The sequence below is a fragment of the Oncorhynchus kisutch genome, linkage group LG6 (assembly GCF_002021735.2).
Source record: "Oncorhynchus kisutch isolate 150728-3 linkage group LG6, Okis_V2, whole genome shotgun sequence".
NCBI classification, from domain to species: Eukaryota; Metazoa; Chordata; class Actinopteri; order Salmoniformes; family Salmonidae; genus Oncorhynchus; species Oncorhynchus kisutch.
In genome coordinates, this window is record NC_034179.2 from 22,763,228 (window position 1) to 22,781,866 (window position 18,639).

The 18,639-nt window shown below is 42.3% G+C and overlaps 1 protein-coding gene across 4 annotated transcripts; it reads right to left on the bottom strand.

Annotated features, from left to right (window-relative positions):
- Positions 1-3: 3 nt before the first annotated feature.
- LOC109892535 (glutathione hydrolase 5 proenzyme-like) lies at positions 4-11,089 on the bottom strand. 4 transcript variants are annotated; one of them, XM_031826409.1, is made up of 13 exons: positions 10,979-11,089; positions 10,721-10,814; positions 8,965-9,092; positions 8,758-8,853; positions 8,073-8,271; positions 7,506-7,666; positions 7,165-7,311; positions 6,820-6,950; positions 6,550-6,734; positions 6,261-6,352; positions 5,997-6,109; positions 5,774-5,884; positions 3,347-5,506 (listed from the first exon to the last, which is right to left on the bottom strand). In XM_031826409.1, exons 3-13 carry the CDS (start codon positions 9,008-9,010, stop codon positions 5,360-5,362), a joined length of 1,428 nt encoding a protein of 475 aa, XP_031682269.1. In that variant the 5' UTR covers positions 9,011-9,092; positions 10,721-10,814; positions 10,979-11,089; the 3' UTR covers positions 3,347-5,359. The 4 variants fall into 4 exon arrangements, with proteins under 4 accessions (XP_020340717.1, XP_031682269.1, XP_031682270.1 ...); XM_031826410.1 differs by having other exon boundaries at positions 8,076-8,271; positions 10,979-11,088; XM_020485128.2 differs by lacking the exon at positions 10,979-11,089 and having other exon boundaries at positions 4-5,506; positions 10,721-10,972.
- Positions 11,090-18,639: the final 7,550 nt, after the last annotated feature.

An 18,639-nucleotide genomic window follows, 5' to 3' on the forward strand; every position in this document is an offset into this window, starting at 1 on the left:
ACACCCCAGTTTACACAAACTGAGACCCATACACCCACCCCTGCTTCCACAGACAGGCTGGCTGATTAGGCATCCAATTCAGATGAAAACCACCCCCACAGACTATATTACAAACCAACAGAAACATACACGCATTCCTCTCCTCATCTCGGTGATGCCCTTTAACCTTAGTCCACTCTGGTAAACCAGGTCCACCTTTCTACGCTCATTGGTGTCATAAAGTGGAGAGAAACTACCCTCCAACATCTCCTCTCTTATCCTGTCTTTGATGACCAAGTATACCTCAGTCTGATATAAAGAAATAGAGCAATTCATTATCCACAGTTCTCCTCCACATCGTTTTAATTGGATTATTAATCGCTACGGTCTGTACCATCTCAATATTTCATATTCCAATTAACAGTGCCATCTCTATATTCATGTTTGTCTTTCATCGGTCAGAATAGGAAAGGTAATGACTGGTGCTTTTATTTTGAGATTATTATTAATCATCATCACAGTTTGCCTAATATATATATATATATCAATTGTGTTGCTTTTGGTTCAAGATCAATCATTTACAATATATATCCATAGAACAGTTTAAGGATGTAATAATGTTCACAAGACTACAACAATTGGATCAGCATTGACCAACAATGAAAACACAGGTAATCAGAGAGTTTCAAAGAGTAAAAGCGGGCTTACTTCAGGGTTGAATTGTTCTCACGAGTGAACATGTTGATGATGATCATCTCGTGTTCCATAACATTTTTTCCACAAAAATGTATTTACTTGATCCATTTTTTTGGACAGTAAACATGAAACCTTGATTTATATTCCACAAAATATGTTAGAAAATTATGTCATAACATGAAAGCATATGTAAAGCAACTATTCTCAGTGCCACTCAGGGGTATAGTGAATGCGTAACAGACCATACACTTTAAACAAATATAGCAAAAAGGGACAATGTCTGTTAGAAAATATTTAACCTGTCTATTGGCATCACATTTTGGACATAGTATATGTACTATGGTCAATGGGCAAAGTGTGTATGTGGGGATGAATTAACCTACCGTAAAAGGCTAAATGTCACAGCAGGAAACGCATGTGGTAGCGAGCTATACTATATGACTAACAATTTCCCATCAACAGACTTCAACAACAGCTCATGACATGACCTCATTAATACTGTAACTTCTGACAGGGTCATACCACATCTCTTACTGTATAGTTAGAAAGGAACAAAGTACTTAAAGTTTGGAAAGCAGGATATAAAACAGAGACAAAAACTCAGAGGCAAAGCTTTTAACAACTATTTTACCGCAACAATTTTACAGCTTTGAAATGCCCTGGACAGAGAACATTCTGTATTGGAAAGTTGATTAACTAAGGCTTTATTCAAGCATTTTCCTTAATATCATTTAGCTAATCCTGATGAAACACTTGGGCACATATAGATGTAGGATCTTAATTTGTTCACCCTGTTGCAGGAAAAACATCCTGCAATGCAGGAAATGTAAAACAAAAAGTGTATTTCAGACTTGATTTTCCCTTATGGAAAATGTATCAACCCCTACAAAAATGTCCATGAATTATAATTCACATTTCCTGTTGCTGCAGGATTATTTTCCTGTTGTAGCAAACTGGCTCAAATTAAGATCTTACATCTATACCAAAGACTGAGCTCCTTTACTCCAAATGATCCCACATGAACACCAGACACCAACACCGGGTAGTATATTTGCATGTTTTCATAATTCACATCTAGTGCCTGGGAGGATCTATTGAAACATCGCATTACTATTACTGCATTTGTTTAAAAAAAATAAAGAAGCTATTCTCACTTCCTTTAGGGCAAAAATAATAAGTCAAAGTAATTAGTATTCATGACGGAGCTAAATGCAGACATGACGGAGCTAAATGCTGAAAGTTAACACTGGTTGAATTTTGAATAGACCTGGAGGGGGATCAATATAAACCTGTACATGTGACAACAGGCCCTGGTGATGTCAATGCAATACATCAAAAGCTAATACAGTACCGTACTCTCACTGTGTGTACATTATTTTTCACACGTGTTATTATAGCTTCTGTAAGATTGCGCAATGGCATTCAGAACTCTTACCAATTTACTTATTTCGGACATTGATTTTATTCTATGTACCGTTTTTTCTTTGGATCCCCATTTAACGTTGGCAGAAGCTACTCTTCCTGGGGTCCACAAAAACTAAATCCGAGTATTTGGAGATCCAAGGGAGTTCTGGCTCTGTATAATACAGTGCATTGCCGTGAATACGTTTTGAACTTGGGGACTGTGAAGAGACCCTTGGTGGCATGTATGGGTGTCTGAGCTGAATGTTATTTGATTATGCAGACAATCTGCAATTTTCATTACAGTAATACTTCTCATAACTAGAAGAGAAGCAGTTGATCTATCGTCAACCCTCAACCAGGATAGACTGGCATGCATGTTGATGTTAGCTCTATATGTGCAGTTAAGGGCAAGGCGTGTGCTCTATTTTGAGCCAGCTGCAGCTTTGCTAGGTCATTGTTTGCTGCACTTGACCATATTACCGGACAGTAATCAAGATGGGACAAGACCAGAGCCTGAACAACTAGTATAAATCCAACTTTATTTATACAGCACATTGCAGACATGGAATGCAACGCAATGTGCTTCACAGGAAAAACAAACTTAAATATTTACTACACAATAAGAGGATAAAAAAAATAAAGAATAACAAAAACTAAATGACTAAAAAGAACTAAGGAAAAGCAAAGCTAAAAAGGTGTTTTAAGATCTCTCCATGCCTCTTGGTCCTAGGCTTTGGAATAGTTAAAAGGCCAGTACCAGAGGACCTGAGGGACTTACTGGGTACATAACTTAAAAAGTATGTCTGACATGTATTGGGGTACACAATTATGGATTGATTTAAAAAGCAATATAAGAATCTTAAAATGAATTTCTAAAACTCACAGGCAGCCAGTGCAGAGACCTTAAAACCAGTGTAATGTGTGCTATCCGTCTGGTCTTGGTCAGTACCAGTGCAGCAGCATTCTGTATGTTTTGCAGTTGACCAATAGCTTTCTTGGGTAGACCAAACAGGAGAGCACTAAAGTAGTCAAGCCTGCTTATAATAAAAGCATGGACGAGTCTCTCTGTATCAGCCTGAGAGAGAAATGGCCGCGCCTTGGCAATGTTCCTCAGGTGGTAGTATTTTCTCTGAGTTATGTTCACCATGGGTCACAAAAAAACTCAACCTGTCAAATAGGTCCTGAACCAATTTATAATTGGACCTGAGAGGCCAACCCACCTCTCCAGTCTTTCCAGAGGACATCATGGTCAACAGTGTTGAATGCAGCACCTAAATCCAAGAGTACAAGGACGGAGAGCTGTTTGGCATCTGTGTTAGCACTAAGATCATTTACCACCTTAACTAAGGCTGTCTCTGTGCTGTAGTGGGCACAAAAAACAGATTGGAATTTTTCTAAAATACAGTTGGCACTTGATACACAACTTTACATTTGTGTCACCAGAGGATTTTAGCTACACGGATAAATTATTAGACTGTATTAGTGATTTAAATACTTGGAAGTCTCACAACTTCCTCCAGCTAAATCAAGACAAGGCCAAAGTACTTATTGTTGGCGCCAAACCACAGAGAGAATCTGGCCGTATATTTAAATTAAAGTGGAATAAAGATAAAACACCAGATGAAAAGCTAGGTGTTATTTGAGCTTTTAGCTGTGGAGGAAAGTTCACAGGTTTGCTTGCAGGGGTAGGAATAAATCAGGCCATCAATGGTTGTTATAAATGCCAAGTTGATTTGTCTCAAACACATTCAGATTATTTTTTAATTTTACCTTGGCAAGCCAGATAAGAACAAATTCTTATTTTCAATGATGGCCTAGGAACAGTGGGTTAAGTGCCTGTTCAGGGGCAGAAGGACAGATTTGAGCTTGCAAACTTTCGGTTACTAGTCCAACGCTGTAACCACTAGGCAACCCTGCCACCCCGATCTTAGTGATCAAGTTAGAAAACGAGCTTGTCTGGAATTTCTAATTGCCTTGTTATACATGCCAAGTTGATTTGTCTCAAACACATAACCTCTTTTTATAAAAGACATACCCCTCCCCATCTTCACAACAACTTTGCCAATATGACTTGCCCATGATAATTGACCATCCAGTGTTATACGTACTGTGCGTAGGAATTCAGCTTCCTCAACTTGCTCAATGGTCACACCCTTTCTGTACAACTCCAGTTGAGGTTTAGGGCCTAGAGAATGTTTTGAACCAAATACAATGCTTTTAGTTTGAGATGTATGTAAGACCAGTTTATTATTATTATTCACTCATTCTAAAACTGACAATCTTTTATTTATTTATTTTGTGAGCTCACCGACTTTGGGTGCTGACATGTAGAGTGTGGAATTGTCCTGAGGGACACCCCACATATCTGATATTAATGAAGCTTCCATTGAAGAACACTCTCTGGGTTATAATAGATAAGTAACTGTCCAACCATGTGATGGCAAGTGATGTAAAGACAATGTGAGTTTCTTCAATAACAATTTATGATCTAACATCAAAGGCTGCATTGAAATCTAACAATACAGCTTCAACTATCATCTTATTATCCATTTATTTTAACCAATCATCCGTCATCGGAGTCAGTGCAGTACAAGTTGAGTGCTTTTCTGTATATGCATGCTGAAAGTCAGTAGTTAATTTGTTCTCTGAAAAGTAGCATTGTATTTGGTCAAACACAATTCTCTCCACCAGTTTAATAAGATTAGGCAGCAAACTGATTGGGTAGCTGTTAGAGTCAGCAAACTGTGCTTTAGTATTATTAGGCAGTGGAGCTCCTTTCTGACACTGAAGGGGGCTGCAAAAAGCCTGTTTTATCTCAAAGTGTGAGTCTCAGAGTATTGCTGCAACACTCCAGAGAGGGACTAATAAATGAACTTGGAGGATTGAGTTGTAACATGTTGTACCATGTCCTGTCCTGAATCTGACAAGTCCTTGTGGTCACAGTATGAGTCCCATGTTAGTACAGGCTGACAGGCTGTACTGACCTTCTCTTCCCATTTGAGTTCCTTCGGGACCTCCCTTGTGCTATAATCCCTGTGTACTGTACAGTTAGTCATTAAGAACAAGCATATAATTGTATGTACTTGGTCAAATTAGAAACTCCAGTATTTTGTCAAGAGGGCCATTTGATTCTGCTTAAGGCTCTGGACTGTTGGTTTAGATAAAAATGTTCATATATGAAGATAATAGAATTACAAAAAATAAATCTCACTAAAAGTACTGTCCTCTGGGACCTACTGTACAGTGTTCTAAAGCCAACTAATTGGCTGTAAACCTTTGGTCAGTAGCCAGCAGATTTGCCCTGCTTCCTGGCATCTGACACGGCTGTGATGCATCCGTCCTCCTTGGCCACAGCATTGACCACATTGAAGAAGTATTTGTAGTCTGTCACTCTGTGTCCAATGATCTTAAGGGCCTCTATCACAGACTGAGAGCAGACAGACAGACAGTTAGTCAGGCTAAAAAAAGCACCACTCACTGTCCCTTACTCATCCCATTTTAAAATCATGATTTGACTGTATTTCTCTCAAAATGGTCACTGCTCTCAGGCAGCCATTACAATCAAACCAATATTAGCTATAAAAAAAATATATATATATATATATACACACATCACTTTGTCATCACTCAACAGCCAATTGCAGTGACCTTGGCTGTCATTGATTTACTGAAAGGATAAGAACAGAGGAATTACCTTATCAAAGCCATTCTCAAACTTCACATTGTTGTTGCCATCGACGAACACTATAGGAGCAGCAATGGCATCTTTCAAACTCATCCCCAACCAAAGGTGGTTCATTATGGACTGAAAGGGGAGAGATTTGATGAGGCTCTATGTATCAGTTTGTTTTTGCTGTGTTGAGAAGGAACGGTGAGACGTGGTAGAAATTGGTTAAGACACCTGAATCAAGACTCACCAGGGCCATGGCGGTCGTGATCATGCTACCCCCTGATCCCCCAATTACAAGGGTATTTTTCCCAGAGCTGGAGCTCAGTATAGCTGGTGCCATTGAAGAGGGAGGCTGTTCACCTGTGAGGAATGAGACAATGTAATATACACAGATATCACCCATAGACTTATATAAGATATCACCCCATGAAGACTAGTTAAAGGTTAGACAAGTAGTCCTAAGTGATACATTCATTTAAAACGGTTACTAAATTATAAAGTTTATATGTACCTGCACTCAATCTCTCTGCTCTAAAACAGAAGTCAGCCAGCTCGTTGTTGAGGATGATGCCTGTTCTACTAGAGTAAATCCCTGCACCAAAACTGGAGAGAGAGAAAAAAAGACTGTTAGCCTAGAGAAAAGAGTACACAACTCCAAAACCTGCAGTTTTAGCTGGTTTGTTTGCTGTCGAGACATTGGTCATATTACTATTTAGAAGGAGACTGTGTGTTAATACATTAGACAGTGTTCTATTTAGAGGGATGTGCTGTTCCGCATCTCAGTGAGGGTAGAGGCTCACATTTGGTTGATGGTACTTGTGACAGAGACTGCAGATCCATCTTCAGCCAGGACTGACACGTGTGTGGTCCCAAAGCGGTCAGGGGAAGGTGTTATGTTGTAGTAGGAGTCATTATAGGTAAAGTTTTTACTGATCAATACCCTGATCCGATCAGCAAAGTCAGAGTCCACCATATACGATGCATCCTACATTTAAAAAAAGTATGATTTCACATATTAGTGTGTAAAAGTACAGAATACACTTAGAGAGGCAGTTCTCTTAGATCCTTACTTTTTTAGTGTTGAAAACAGGATCGTGAACGCTCTTCCTCTGTCCGTTAGCAAATTTAGCTGCCTCTATGTAGCAGTGATAGGTCAGGACCTTCTGGTCCTCCTCCATGGACCTGGGGGTGAAATGGAACCCTGGGAAAGGTCAAAAACAGCCAGTCAAACCTCCACAACCTGAAGGTACCTTTTGGAACTGTCCAATGATTGTGCACTACCATGATGACACACCATCAACACACTTTAAACATAATGGTTACAAAACAATAGCTCTAAATTGTGGATATAGCTGTAGCCTGACTTGACTTGAAACACTTGGAGAAAGTGTTAACACCTAAGGTACCTAATGTACCTTTAACAAGGTTGAGGATGAAGGCAAGCATGACTCCCCCTGCAGGAGGTGGAGGGATGTGCATCTGGTAATCGCCAAGAGGAACAGTCCAGGCATCCTCCACTCTGACTCTGAATGACTTCAGATCCTCCATGGTAAGGGTCCCACCTAAATGGGGAGACAAGTATGTCCATCCATGTTAGCAATCCTTACATGGACAAGAAAATATAACAATCTGGAGTTTATTAAAATGTTTATTAAAATGTATTTTCAAATGTTTTATACTGGTTTTCCCTCTACATTTCTCCCAATCTTTCTCTCCCTCCCCCTCTCTCATTTACACAAATAAATCTCGCTCCCACCTGCTGCTTTTACGTCTTGGATCAAGTCAAGTCCAATTTGGCCAGTGTAAAAGGCATCTACACCTTGTTCTGCAATGGTTTCCATGGTTTCTGCCAGTTTAGGGAACTTCAACATGTCTCCTATGCCCAGCACCGTCTTGTTCTTGTGGCAGAACACCTCACTGAAAGAGCGGCATGTCTTTAATATATCATACCAACCACAAACAGAAAAAAGACCAGAGAACAAACATACAAATGCATTATCATACAGTGCTTTCCGGATGTTATCTGACTTATTTTATTTTTTACTTTAGTTTATTTAGTAAATATTTATTCATTCAGGGGATCCCAAATGAGACCAAAGTCTCATTCATAATGGTGTCCCGAGTACAAACATTTTCACAATCAATACAATTTACATAAGAAATAAAGAAAAAAACTACAAGGTACAATTACAAATAAACCACTACAATCAATCGAAACAAGTGCAATCCTCAATGACTTCATTTAACACCCGAGTCCTTAAGTGTATGAAAACTAAATGTACACATTGAGTTCCTGTCTGTAAGTGTGAGTGAGATCTCTTACTACCAGAGTGATGTTGCTTTCACCAGGTTTCCTATGATTGTGATGTTAAGGAGGGATCCCAGGAAGGGTGGCATAGGAAATCCTTCTCTGGCCAGTCTAATGGTGGGCTCAAACAGCCTGGCCCAGGGCAGCTTCCCGTACATTCTGTGAACCACCTCATACCCACGCAACTCTCCAGGAACGCCAATCCACTGACTACCTGCCAGGGTCCACATAAGCAAAAAGAGATGTTAAAGCTTGCACACACCGTACTGAATGTGGATTTAGCGTGTCTGCGCCGATCATTCAGCGTGCTGTGTTTCAGGGACCACCTGCTGTAAACGTCGAACTGCCAACATTTTCAAGCAATGATACATGTATATCATGTACACTCGGTAAACAAATTACAGCTGGCACTCTGTTCAGAGGTGCTAAGTAGGTCAGGAAACGCTACTGGACTGTATGGGCCCTAATACACAAACAAAAAGAGAGGTGTTACATCATGCCACATTCCAGGACAGAAAGGAAGAGTAGACATGAAAGGGGAAGTGTTTGGTGTTGTAGTTTGCTCACATTTGATGTTAGAACGGCTAAAAGGCCGAATTTAAATTTGAATTTAAAAAATCTGTTAATTGTTGTCATACAATGTACACACATTGATACTGTATATGGATCCATCCATCCATTTTTTGGCAGGTCTAACTACCTGTGATAAATGTGACAAATGTTGGACAGCCCTTCAGCAGATCAGCTTTGAATGACTGTGGAACAGTCTCTCTCGAACTGAAGGTTTTCACCTTGCCTGAGGAAAGATAAAGAGATGCATAGGTTATACAATTCCACCACAAACCTTATTGGCTAAACCCCACAGTAAAGTACCACGAAAGCAAAGACTATAAAAGAACAGACTCACCAGTTTTGTCCCTAACAGTGAATATGGAGCCTCCTCCCAGGCCCATGCTCTGAGGGTTGACCAGTGAGGTGCACAACAGAGCTGCAATGGCGCCATCTACTGCCGATCCTCCTTGTTGCAGTATATCTCTGGAAACAGCCCACATTACAGCAGAGGTTCCCAAACTTTTTTGTTGGCAATTGACCCCATTTGGATTTTTAAAATGTTTTGCGACCCCACCTTGTAAAAAAAACTTGATGTAATCAACAGCCAATGTTTACATTTTTATTTTGGTCCTTGACAGTCTATTACAAATCAGTCTGACAGTACTTTCAAAGTTTTTAAATCTGAAGAAAGTATAGTTTGAAGTTACTAAAATGCACCAGAAAGGTATTGGGAAGTTCAGAAGATCATCAGGCAATAATTGTGTATGATCATCTGTGTATGAAAGCAAAAGCGTTGTGTATCTGAATGAAAGTGAGCAGAGACTTTTTCCTATTTCTCCAGTTTAGCCTTTTGCCTCCAGCACCTTCACCAATCAGCCCTCGATGTGCGGTAGACTCTGCCTACTATACACAATACTAAAAAAATAACTTCAATTCAAGTGCTAATAAAGGGCTTTCAAAGGATAGGGTCAAAAAATATATATTTTTAAATATTATGACACAGGTATTAAAAGCCGTGTGTCCTTTCTCCGTGTTAAACAACAGAGACAGTAGGGGGATCTAAGAGGCCATGGTGTCAACACAAAGATTGCTTACTATGTACACCCTGCAGAAATGCCCCATCACATAAAAGTAGGTCCAACTTTAATTGTGCTTACATCCTCTCTCCTCCAGTGTAGGCATGTTGGGTCATCTGGACCTCTACACTATTAGAAAATAGATGCTATCTAGAACCTAAAAGGGTTCTTCAGCTGTCACCATAGGAGAACCCTTTTTGGTTCCAGGTAGAAGAACCATTTTGGGTTCCATATGGAACCCTTTCCACAGAGGGTCCTACCTGGAACCATAAAAGGTTCTCGAATGGGGACAGCTGAAGAAGTGAAGAGTGTCTTCATGACTCATTTATTGCTTAAAATAAGAGATGTTCACATAACTTCACACGACTGAACAAGTAAGTGCATTGCTGATGAGTGACAACTCTTGGCAGGTGGTAGGGGAAATAGATGACCTATAACACAGAGACGCAAGCTGATCTGTGTGCGCTACCGGTTCCGCTAACAAACCAACTGAGTATATGCAAAAGTGTCAGTGTGCTTAAAATACATGGGAAAAGTCACTGATAAAAATATAACAAATACTTACTGTAGGCATCATTTTTTTGTAATAAAAGGAAAGCTATAGATCTGATCAGTCACAGCTGAATCAAGTAACTTGGGTTCAATACAATTAATAGTTCTGTATAATCCCTAAAATCTCCTAAACTGCATACTATTTGGTAGTCTATGCTACCTACGGTTTATATCTATCTGCACGTTGGCTACCAGTTGAAAATGAATAGCCTACAGTCTAAATCACTGCAGTAAAGAGTGTTCTTTCCCTGCTAAAATGACAATTATATTGTCCATGATAAGGCACGCAGCTTGAACCTAGAGACCAGTTGAATTTGGCCATTTTGGTAAAATAACACCAAACAACGCCTGTTCAATCAGACTACCAAATCCATTTATCATAGGTAGCCCATTAGAGCAGTGAAACTTTAGATAACATGTTTTAAATCAATTATAATTTATTATAACTAGCTGTACGATCGAGGCGACCGTATTCTACTTTACCTGCCAATGTCCGAGCAAAGTTTAGAGTCCGCAGAAACCGCCGCGTGCTTGTACGTGTCCTCGGAGCATCCTCGGTGGATAAATACGCCGAAGGCTAGTATGCAGAGACAGATGAATATTATAGCACCAAATAAACCGATACAGAGACAGCAACCAACCTGCCATGGCTTATATTTGGACATGCTTTCAAGAGAAAAACTTTTCCAAAAATACTATTCTCCGCTGGGCAGAAAGTGTTGTCCCGTTCCAAGAGCTCACCGCTTAGTAGTCAATGAGCCTTCATACTCCTCCTCCACCCCACTCGATCAAATTGTTGCACTTCTGAAGTGAAAGTGAATGAACGTTGTTTCCCCTTGAGCCATACTGAAACTGAACATAAATATAAACGCAACATGTAAAGCGTTGGTCCCATGTTTCATGAGCTGAAATAAAGGATCCCAGAAATGTTCCATATGCACAAAAAGCTTATTTCTCTCAAATGCTGTGCACAAATTCTTTGCATCCCTGTTAGTGAGCATTTTTCATTTGCCCAGATAATCGATCCTCCTGAAAGGTGTGGCATATGAAGAAGCTGATTAAACAGCCTGATCATTAAACAGGTGCACCTTGTGCTGGGGACAGTGAAAGGCCACTCTAAAATGTGCATTTTTGTCACACAGCACAATGCCACAGATGTGTCAGGTTATGAGGGAGCTTGCAGGTGGCATGCTGATTGCAGGAATATCCACCAGAGCTGTTACCAGATAATGTAATGTTAATTTCTCTACCATAAGCTGCCTCCAAGGTCGTTTTAGAGAATTTGGCAGTACGTCCAACCGGCCTCACAACCGCAGACGATGTTGGGGACACTATGTCACCGCAAAATCTACAGGAAGAGCTAAAAAAATTCAACCCCATTGGGTGCTGCCATAGAGTTACATTAGCAGTGCCCATCCAACAAGGTCATTGACCACAGATAAAATGTCAAATCACGTTATATGTACCATAGCTTTGATTGGACTGATCATGTCAACATCATACTTTCAAAATCTTAGCTAGCAAACTAGACAAGCAGTCATCATCATGAATCAAGTCAACAATCTACTGGCAAATCCTTTTCAAACCTGGTCATATGAAGAGAAATGATGAACAGAAATTATAGATAAAACATATTGGCCAATGGACATAAACATTTCACAACAAGTTGGAAATCGCAAATTCAACAATGAGTGGTTTGGAAGGAATCAGTGGCTAACTGCAAACGTTGCAAAGCAATCACTCGCCTGCTATTCAGTGGAGCGGGTGTGTGGTCCAAGTCTGGGTTTAAGGGTATTTTTTCCAAGCTTAAAAGGATAAACATTCAACACCATGGGCCAGAAAACGTTGAATACATTGTCCATGCTGTCAATCCAGCATGACTTCATGATTTAACCTTGTTTTTTTTCCAGAGTTCCCAGTTGTCTTGAAAGCACCATAAATCCAGAGAATGCCAGACTTTGATGACAAACATCAAAACATCATAGTGGAGGGAGCATCGTGGTTTGGGGCTGCTTTGCTGCCTCAAGGACTGGACAGCTTGCTATCATCAACGAAAAAACGAATTCCCAAGTTTATCAAGACATTTTGCAGGAGAATGTAAGGCTATCTGTCCGCCAATTGAAGCAACAGGACAATGACCTGCACCAAGGCCTCCCACTCCTCTTTCTATTCTGGTTAGAGACCGTTTGCGCTGTTCTGTGACGGGAGAAGTACACTGCGTTGTACAAGATCTTCAGTTTCTTGGCAATTTCTTGCATGGAATAGCCTTAATTTCTCAGAACAAGAATAGACTGACGAGTTTCAGAAGAAAGCTCTTTGTTTCTGGCCATTTTGAGCCTGCAATCGAACCCACAAATGCTGATGCTCTAGATACTCAAATAGTCTAAAGAAGGTCAGTTGTATTGTTTCTTTAATCAGAAAAACAGTTTTCAGCTGTGCTAACATAATTTAAAAGGGTTTTCTAATGATCAATTAGCCTTTTAAAATGATAAACTTGGATTAGCTGACACAACGTGCCATTGGAACACAGGTGTGATGGTTGCTGATATGTACCTATATAGATATTCCATAAACAATCTGCCATTTCCAGCTACAATAGTCATTTACAACATTAACAATGTCTATACTGTATTTCTGATCAATTTGATGTTATTTTAATGGACACGTCTTTTAGCTTTTCTATCAAAAACAAGGACATTTCTAACTGACCCCAAACTTTTGAACGGTAGTGTAGCTATTCGATTCCTTCCTTCATGGGCTGTCGGAGGAAATAAAAGACGATCTCACCGAGCGGGAGTTATCATTGGACCTTTAGGATTGATGGGCGTCTACGAGAACACCGGAGTGAGAGGAGGTTGGGTCTCACGAACATTTGTTCATCCACTGCTGCCTGCTCACCTCCGTAGGAATCCGGAAGTCCCCAAATTTAACAGCGCAGACCCCTGTTAGCATGCTTTAAATAGCTAACCTAAATCAGTGTCCATTAGCTTCATTCTAGATTTCTGTAAAATTGTGTACATTTTTCATTTGGGTGAACTTGATTGTGAGATTCAATTAAACAAACATCCCTCAATTGAACTAAATATGTAACGGTTGTCGTCTTCCTCTTCTGAGGAGGAGTAGGAAATATCTGACCAATAGTGTGGTGCAGTGTGCAGTGTGGTAAGTGTTCGTCATATTTATGACACTGAACACAGAGAACAACCGAACAAGCAAATAAAGAAAAAACCGAAACAGTCCTGTATGGTGAAAAACACTGAAATGGAAAATTACCACCCACAAACAAGAGTGAGAAAACAGGCTACCTAAGTATTGTTCTCAATCAGAGACAACAATTGACAGCTGCCTCTGATTGGGAACCATACCAGGCCAAACCCCTAGAAATATAAACACAAGAACAAAACATAGAATGCCCACCCCAACTCACACCCTGACCAACCTAAAATAGAGACATACAAAAGGAACTAAGGTCAGGACGTGACAGTACCCTCCCCCCCAAAGGTGCTGACTCCGGCCGCAAAACGTAACCCCATCGGGGAGGGTCTGGGTGGGCATCTGTCCGCTGTGGCGGCTCTGGCGCGGGACGTGGACCCCACTCCACCATAGTCTTGGCCCAATTAAGTGCCGCCTTTGGAGCGGCGACCCTCACCTCCGACCTCGGACTGGGGACCCTTGCAGCGGGCCCCGAGTAGACGGGTGAGTCTGGCAGCGCCGAAGTGAAGGGCGACTCTGGCAGCACCGGAGTGAAGGGCGACTCTGGCAGCACCGGAGTGAAGGGCGACTCTGGCAGCGCCGGAGTGAAGGGCGGCTCTGGCAGCGCCGGAGTGAAGGGCGGCTCTGGCAGCGCCGGAGTGAAGGGCGGCTCTGCCAGCACCGGAATGAAGGGCGACTCTGGCAGCGCCGGAGTGAAGGGCGACTCTGGCAGCGCCGGAGTGAAGGGCGGCTCTGGCAGCGCCGGAGTGAAGGGCGGCTCTGGCAGCGCCGGAGTGAAGGGCGGCTCTGGCAGCGCCGGAGTGAAGGGCGGCTCTGGCAGCGCCGGACAGGAGGGAGGCTCTGGAAGCGCTGGACAGGAGGAAGTCTCTGGAAGCCCTGGACAGGAGGAAGACTCTGGAAGCGCTGGACAGGAGGAAGACTCTGGAAGCGCTGGACAGGAGGAAGACTCTGGAAGCGCTGGACAGGAGGGAGCACCTGGAGGGAGGAGACGGAGAGACAGCCTGGTGCGTGGGGCTGCCACAGGAGGCCTGGTGCGTGGAGGAGGCACCGGATGGACCGGACCGTGGAGGCGCACTGGAGGTCTCGAGCACCGAGCCTGCACAACCTGTCCTGGCTGGATACTCCCCTTAGCCCGGCAAGTGCGGCGGGGTGGAACAGACTGCACTGGGCTGTGCTGGCGAACCGGGGACACCGTGTGTAGCGCTGGTGCCATATACCCCGGGCCGAGGAGACGCACTGGAGACCAGATGCCGATATGAGGAGCTGCGATGTAGCGCACCGGGCTATGCCTGCGCACTGGGGACACCGTGCGCCTCACGGCATAACACGGTGCCTGCCCGGTCCACCTCTCACCACAGTAAGCACAAGGAGTTGGCTCAGGTCTCCTACCTGACTTAACCAGACTCCCCGTGTTCCCCCCCCAATACATTTTTGGGGCTGCCTCTCGTCCCTGTTGCGCTGCCGTGCTAACTCCTCATAATGCCGCCGCTCGGCTTTGGCTGCCTCCAGCTCTTCCCGGGGGCGGCAATATTCTACAGGCTGTGCCCAGGGTCCCTTACCTTCCAAAATCTCCTCCCATGTCCAGGAGTCCAGAACCCTCTGCTCCTGGTTACCACACTGCTTGGTCCGGCTGTGGTGGTGGTGGGTAGTTCTGTAACGGTTGTCCTCCTCTTCTGATGAAGAGTAGGAAGGATCGGACCAATATGCAGCGTTGTAAGTGTTCGTAATTTTTTTCAACTGAACTGAAAACTACAATATAAAGTAAACAAAAAGAACAACCGAAACAGTTCCGTATGGTAACTAATACAAAGTCAGAAAACATAGAACACAAAACATAGAATGCCCACCCCAACTTACGCCCTGACCAAACTAAAATAGAGACATCAAAAAGGAACTAAGGTCAGGACGTGACAAAATAGTTGAATTATTCCCCATTTAATAGTATACAGTGCATTCGGAAAGTATTCAGACCACTTCACATTTTCCACATTTTGTTACATTACAGCCTTATTCTAAAATTGATTAAATCTACAATAACCAATAATGACAAAGCAAAAATAGGTTTTTATAAATATTTGCACATTTATAAAAAATCTAAACAGAAATATAACATTTACATAACTATTCAGACAGTTGAAGCAACTTTGGCAGCGATTACAGCCTTGTGTCTTCATGGGTATGACACTACAAGCTTGGCACACTTGTATTTGGGGAGTTTCTCCCATTCTTCTCTGAAGATCCTCTCAAGCTCTGTCAGGTTGGATGGGGAGTGTCTCTGCACAGCTATTTTCAGGTCTCTCCAGAGAAGTTTGATTGGGTTCAAGTTTGGGCTCTGGCTGGGCCACTCAAGGACATTCAGAGTCCCGAAGCCACTATTGCGTCGTTGTTGTGTTAGAAGGTGAACCTTCGCCACAGTCTGAGGTCATGAGTGCTCTGGAGTAGGTTTTCATCAAGGATCTCTCTGTACTTTGCTCCGTTCATCTTTCTCTTGATCCTGACTAGTCTGCCAGTCCCCGCCCCTGAAAAACATCCCCACAGCATGATGCTGCCACCAACATCATTCAGCGTAGGGTGCCAGGTGTCCTCCAGACGTGATGCTTGGCCTACAGGCCAATCTTGTTTCTTCTCCCTCGATTGCTCAGTTTGGCCAGGCAGCCAGCTGAAGGAAGAGTCTTGGTGGTTCCAAACTGCTTCCATTTAAGATTTATGGAGGCCACTGTGTTCTTTGGGACCTTCAATGCTGCAGAAATGTTTTGGTACCCTTCCCCAGATCTGTGCCTCGACACAATCCTGTCTCTGAGCTCTATGGACAATACCTTCGACCGCTTGCTCTGAGATGCACTGTCAACTGTGGGACCTTATATATAAAGGTACTGTATGTGTCTTTCTAAAACATGTCCAATCAATTGAATTTACCACAGGTGGACTCCAATCAAGTTGTAGAAACATCTCAAGGATGATCAATGGAAACAGAATGCACCTGAGCTCAATTTCGAATCTCATAGCAAAGGGTATGAACACTTGTGTAAATAAGGCATTTCTGTTTTCACTTTGTCGTTATGGGGTATTGTGTGTAGATTGATGAGGATTTTATTTATTTAATCCATTTTAGAGTAAGGCTGTAACATAACAAAATGTGGAAAAAGTCAAGGGCTCTGAATCTTTCCTGAATGCACTGTAATTACAAAGTGCACCATCCTTTCATTGCCCCAGTGTTAACCCAGTATAACTAGCACCAGCTACATCTGCAAGCCCCATTCCACACCATCACAGACTATGCATATACAGCATCTCATCAACAAAATATTATAGGATAGGAGTCTTTGTATGTCCAGTCTGTAGAAGATCCCATTCTCATGTTAATTAGCTGTTTAGAGCCTGTTCATTCAGGAAGTCGTGGTAACCTTTTCATATGGTGTCTTGCTTCAGGTAAAACACTGGGCTAGAAATATGCATAAACATACTTATCAGGTAATTAATGTAGGGTCATGTGCTATATTTCACACCCTGCAGTCATATGACCTGAATTGTTGGCATACTGTAAAGGTTTCTATTCTAATGATGAATTGTGTTTGAAAGTAAGGATCAATTCATCCAAATACAGTAGGTGCCTGAAAGAAAGCACCTCATTTGAATGGGATTTTATATATCCTATTGTGCAGCTTAGTATAGTCGTCTTATCATTGTCATAACCTGAATCAGTAACTACTGTATAATTGTATGTTGATGATATAATGACTGTTGTTATACAAATTGTGTAATTGAAAAGGAGAACACCCAGAGACAGGGTAGGCGTATGTGTTGAAGCAGAGAGACAAAGGTCTTTATAATTCTATAAATAGCATTAGCTAGTTATCATTCCCCACTCTTTTGCGCCATACCAACCCCCCACCAAATCCCCTCTTCCACACCCACCTCCCCTGCATCCCATCCTTTAGTTTTTGGGGCTATGAAGCTACTCATCAAGTCATTTTTGCAATTTCTGTTTCCTTTCTTTTCTTCCATAAATCATTAAACCCAAATAATATACTACTTTATCCTCTCTTCAACACTTAAAAATGTTCTTTACCCTTTTGTTTTTCGGTGCATTTTGGTTATTTTTGTAACGAGATGGCAACAACCTTTACTGTGTAGCATACTTGGAAGCTGATAGAAAGCCAGACAGATGAATGAGCAAAAATCTGCCTTTATTCCATTGAGGCGGAAATATAGTTCCAGAATAATATTCGTCCAACTGAGTCACTCCTGGAAAGAAAGAGAGCGAGGGGGCAAGATTAGAACATGGGGTAGTGGAGAAACACAGTACACAAAACAGTGTGAGCGCAACACCAAACTATTGGAGAACAAAAAAAGTACAAGTGAATGGTTCATTAAGATATAAATCACGATATTCTACAATAGCAACTAAAAACCTGTATGCCACAAGCTGCTGTGTGGTTAATTATTAAAGCAATCGATTAATTTTTCAGGGTTACCAAACTGTGCCAGGGGAGGGGGTTAATGGGGGTGCAAGATGTGGTCAGAGATAAGAGACCAACAGCAGGGAGAGGGCTGCATGGACAACAACACACAGCATTCAAGAACACACATATCTCGCTATAGGGTGACATGTCCAGGAACACACATATCTCCCTATAGGGGGACATGTCCAGGAACACACATATCTCCCTATAGGGGGACATGTCCAGGAACACACATATCTCCCTATAGGGGGACATGTCCAGGAACACACATATCTCCCTATAGGGGGACATGTCCAGGAACACACATATCTCCCTATAGGGGGACATGTCCAGGAACACACATATCTCCCTATAGGGGGACATGTCCAGGAACACACATATCTCCCTATAGGGGGACATGTCCAGGAACACACATATCTCCCTATAGGGGGACATGTCCAGGAACACACATATCTCCCTATAGGGGGACATGTCCAGGAACACACATATCTCCCTATAGGGGGACATGTCCAGGAACACACATATCTCCCTATAGGGGGACATGTCCAGGAACACACATATCTCCCTATAGGGGGACATGTCCAGGAACGCACATATCTCCCTATAGGGGGACATGTCCAGGAACACACATATCTCCCTATAGGGGGACATGTCCAGGAACACACATATCTCCCTATAGGGGGACATGTCCAGGAACACACATATCTCCCTATAGGGGGACATGTC

Coding starts and splice junctions, on each gene's coding strand:
- LOC109892535 (XM_020485128.2), bottom strand. CDS start 10,902: ATGTCCAAATATAAGCCATGGCAGGTTGGTTGCTGTCTCTGTATCGGT. Junction 9,093..10,720: donor CTTTGCTCGGACATTGGCAG/GTAAAGTAGAAT, acceptor GGCTGTTTCCAG/AGATATACTGCAACAAGGAG. Junction 7,312..7,505: donor CCAAGACGTAAAAGCAGCAG/GTGGGAGCGAGA, acceptor CTCCCCATTTAG/GTGGGACCCTTACCATGGAG.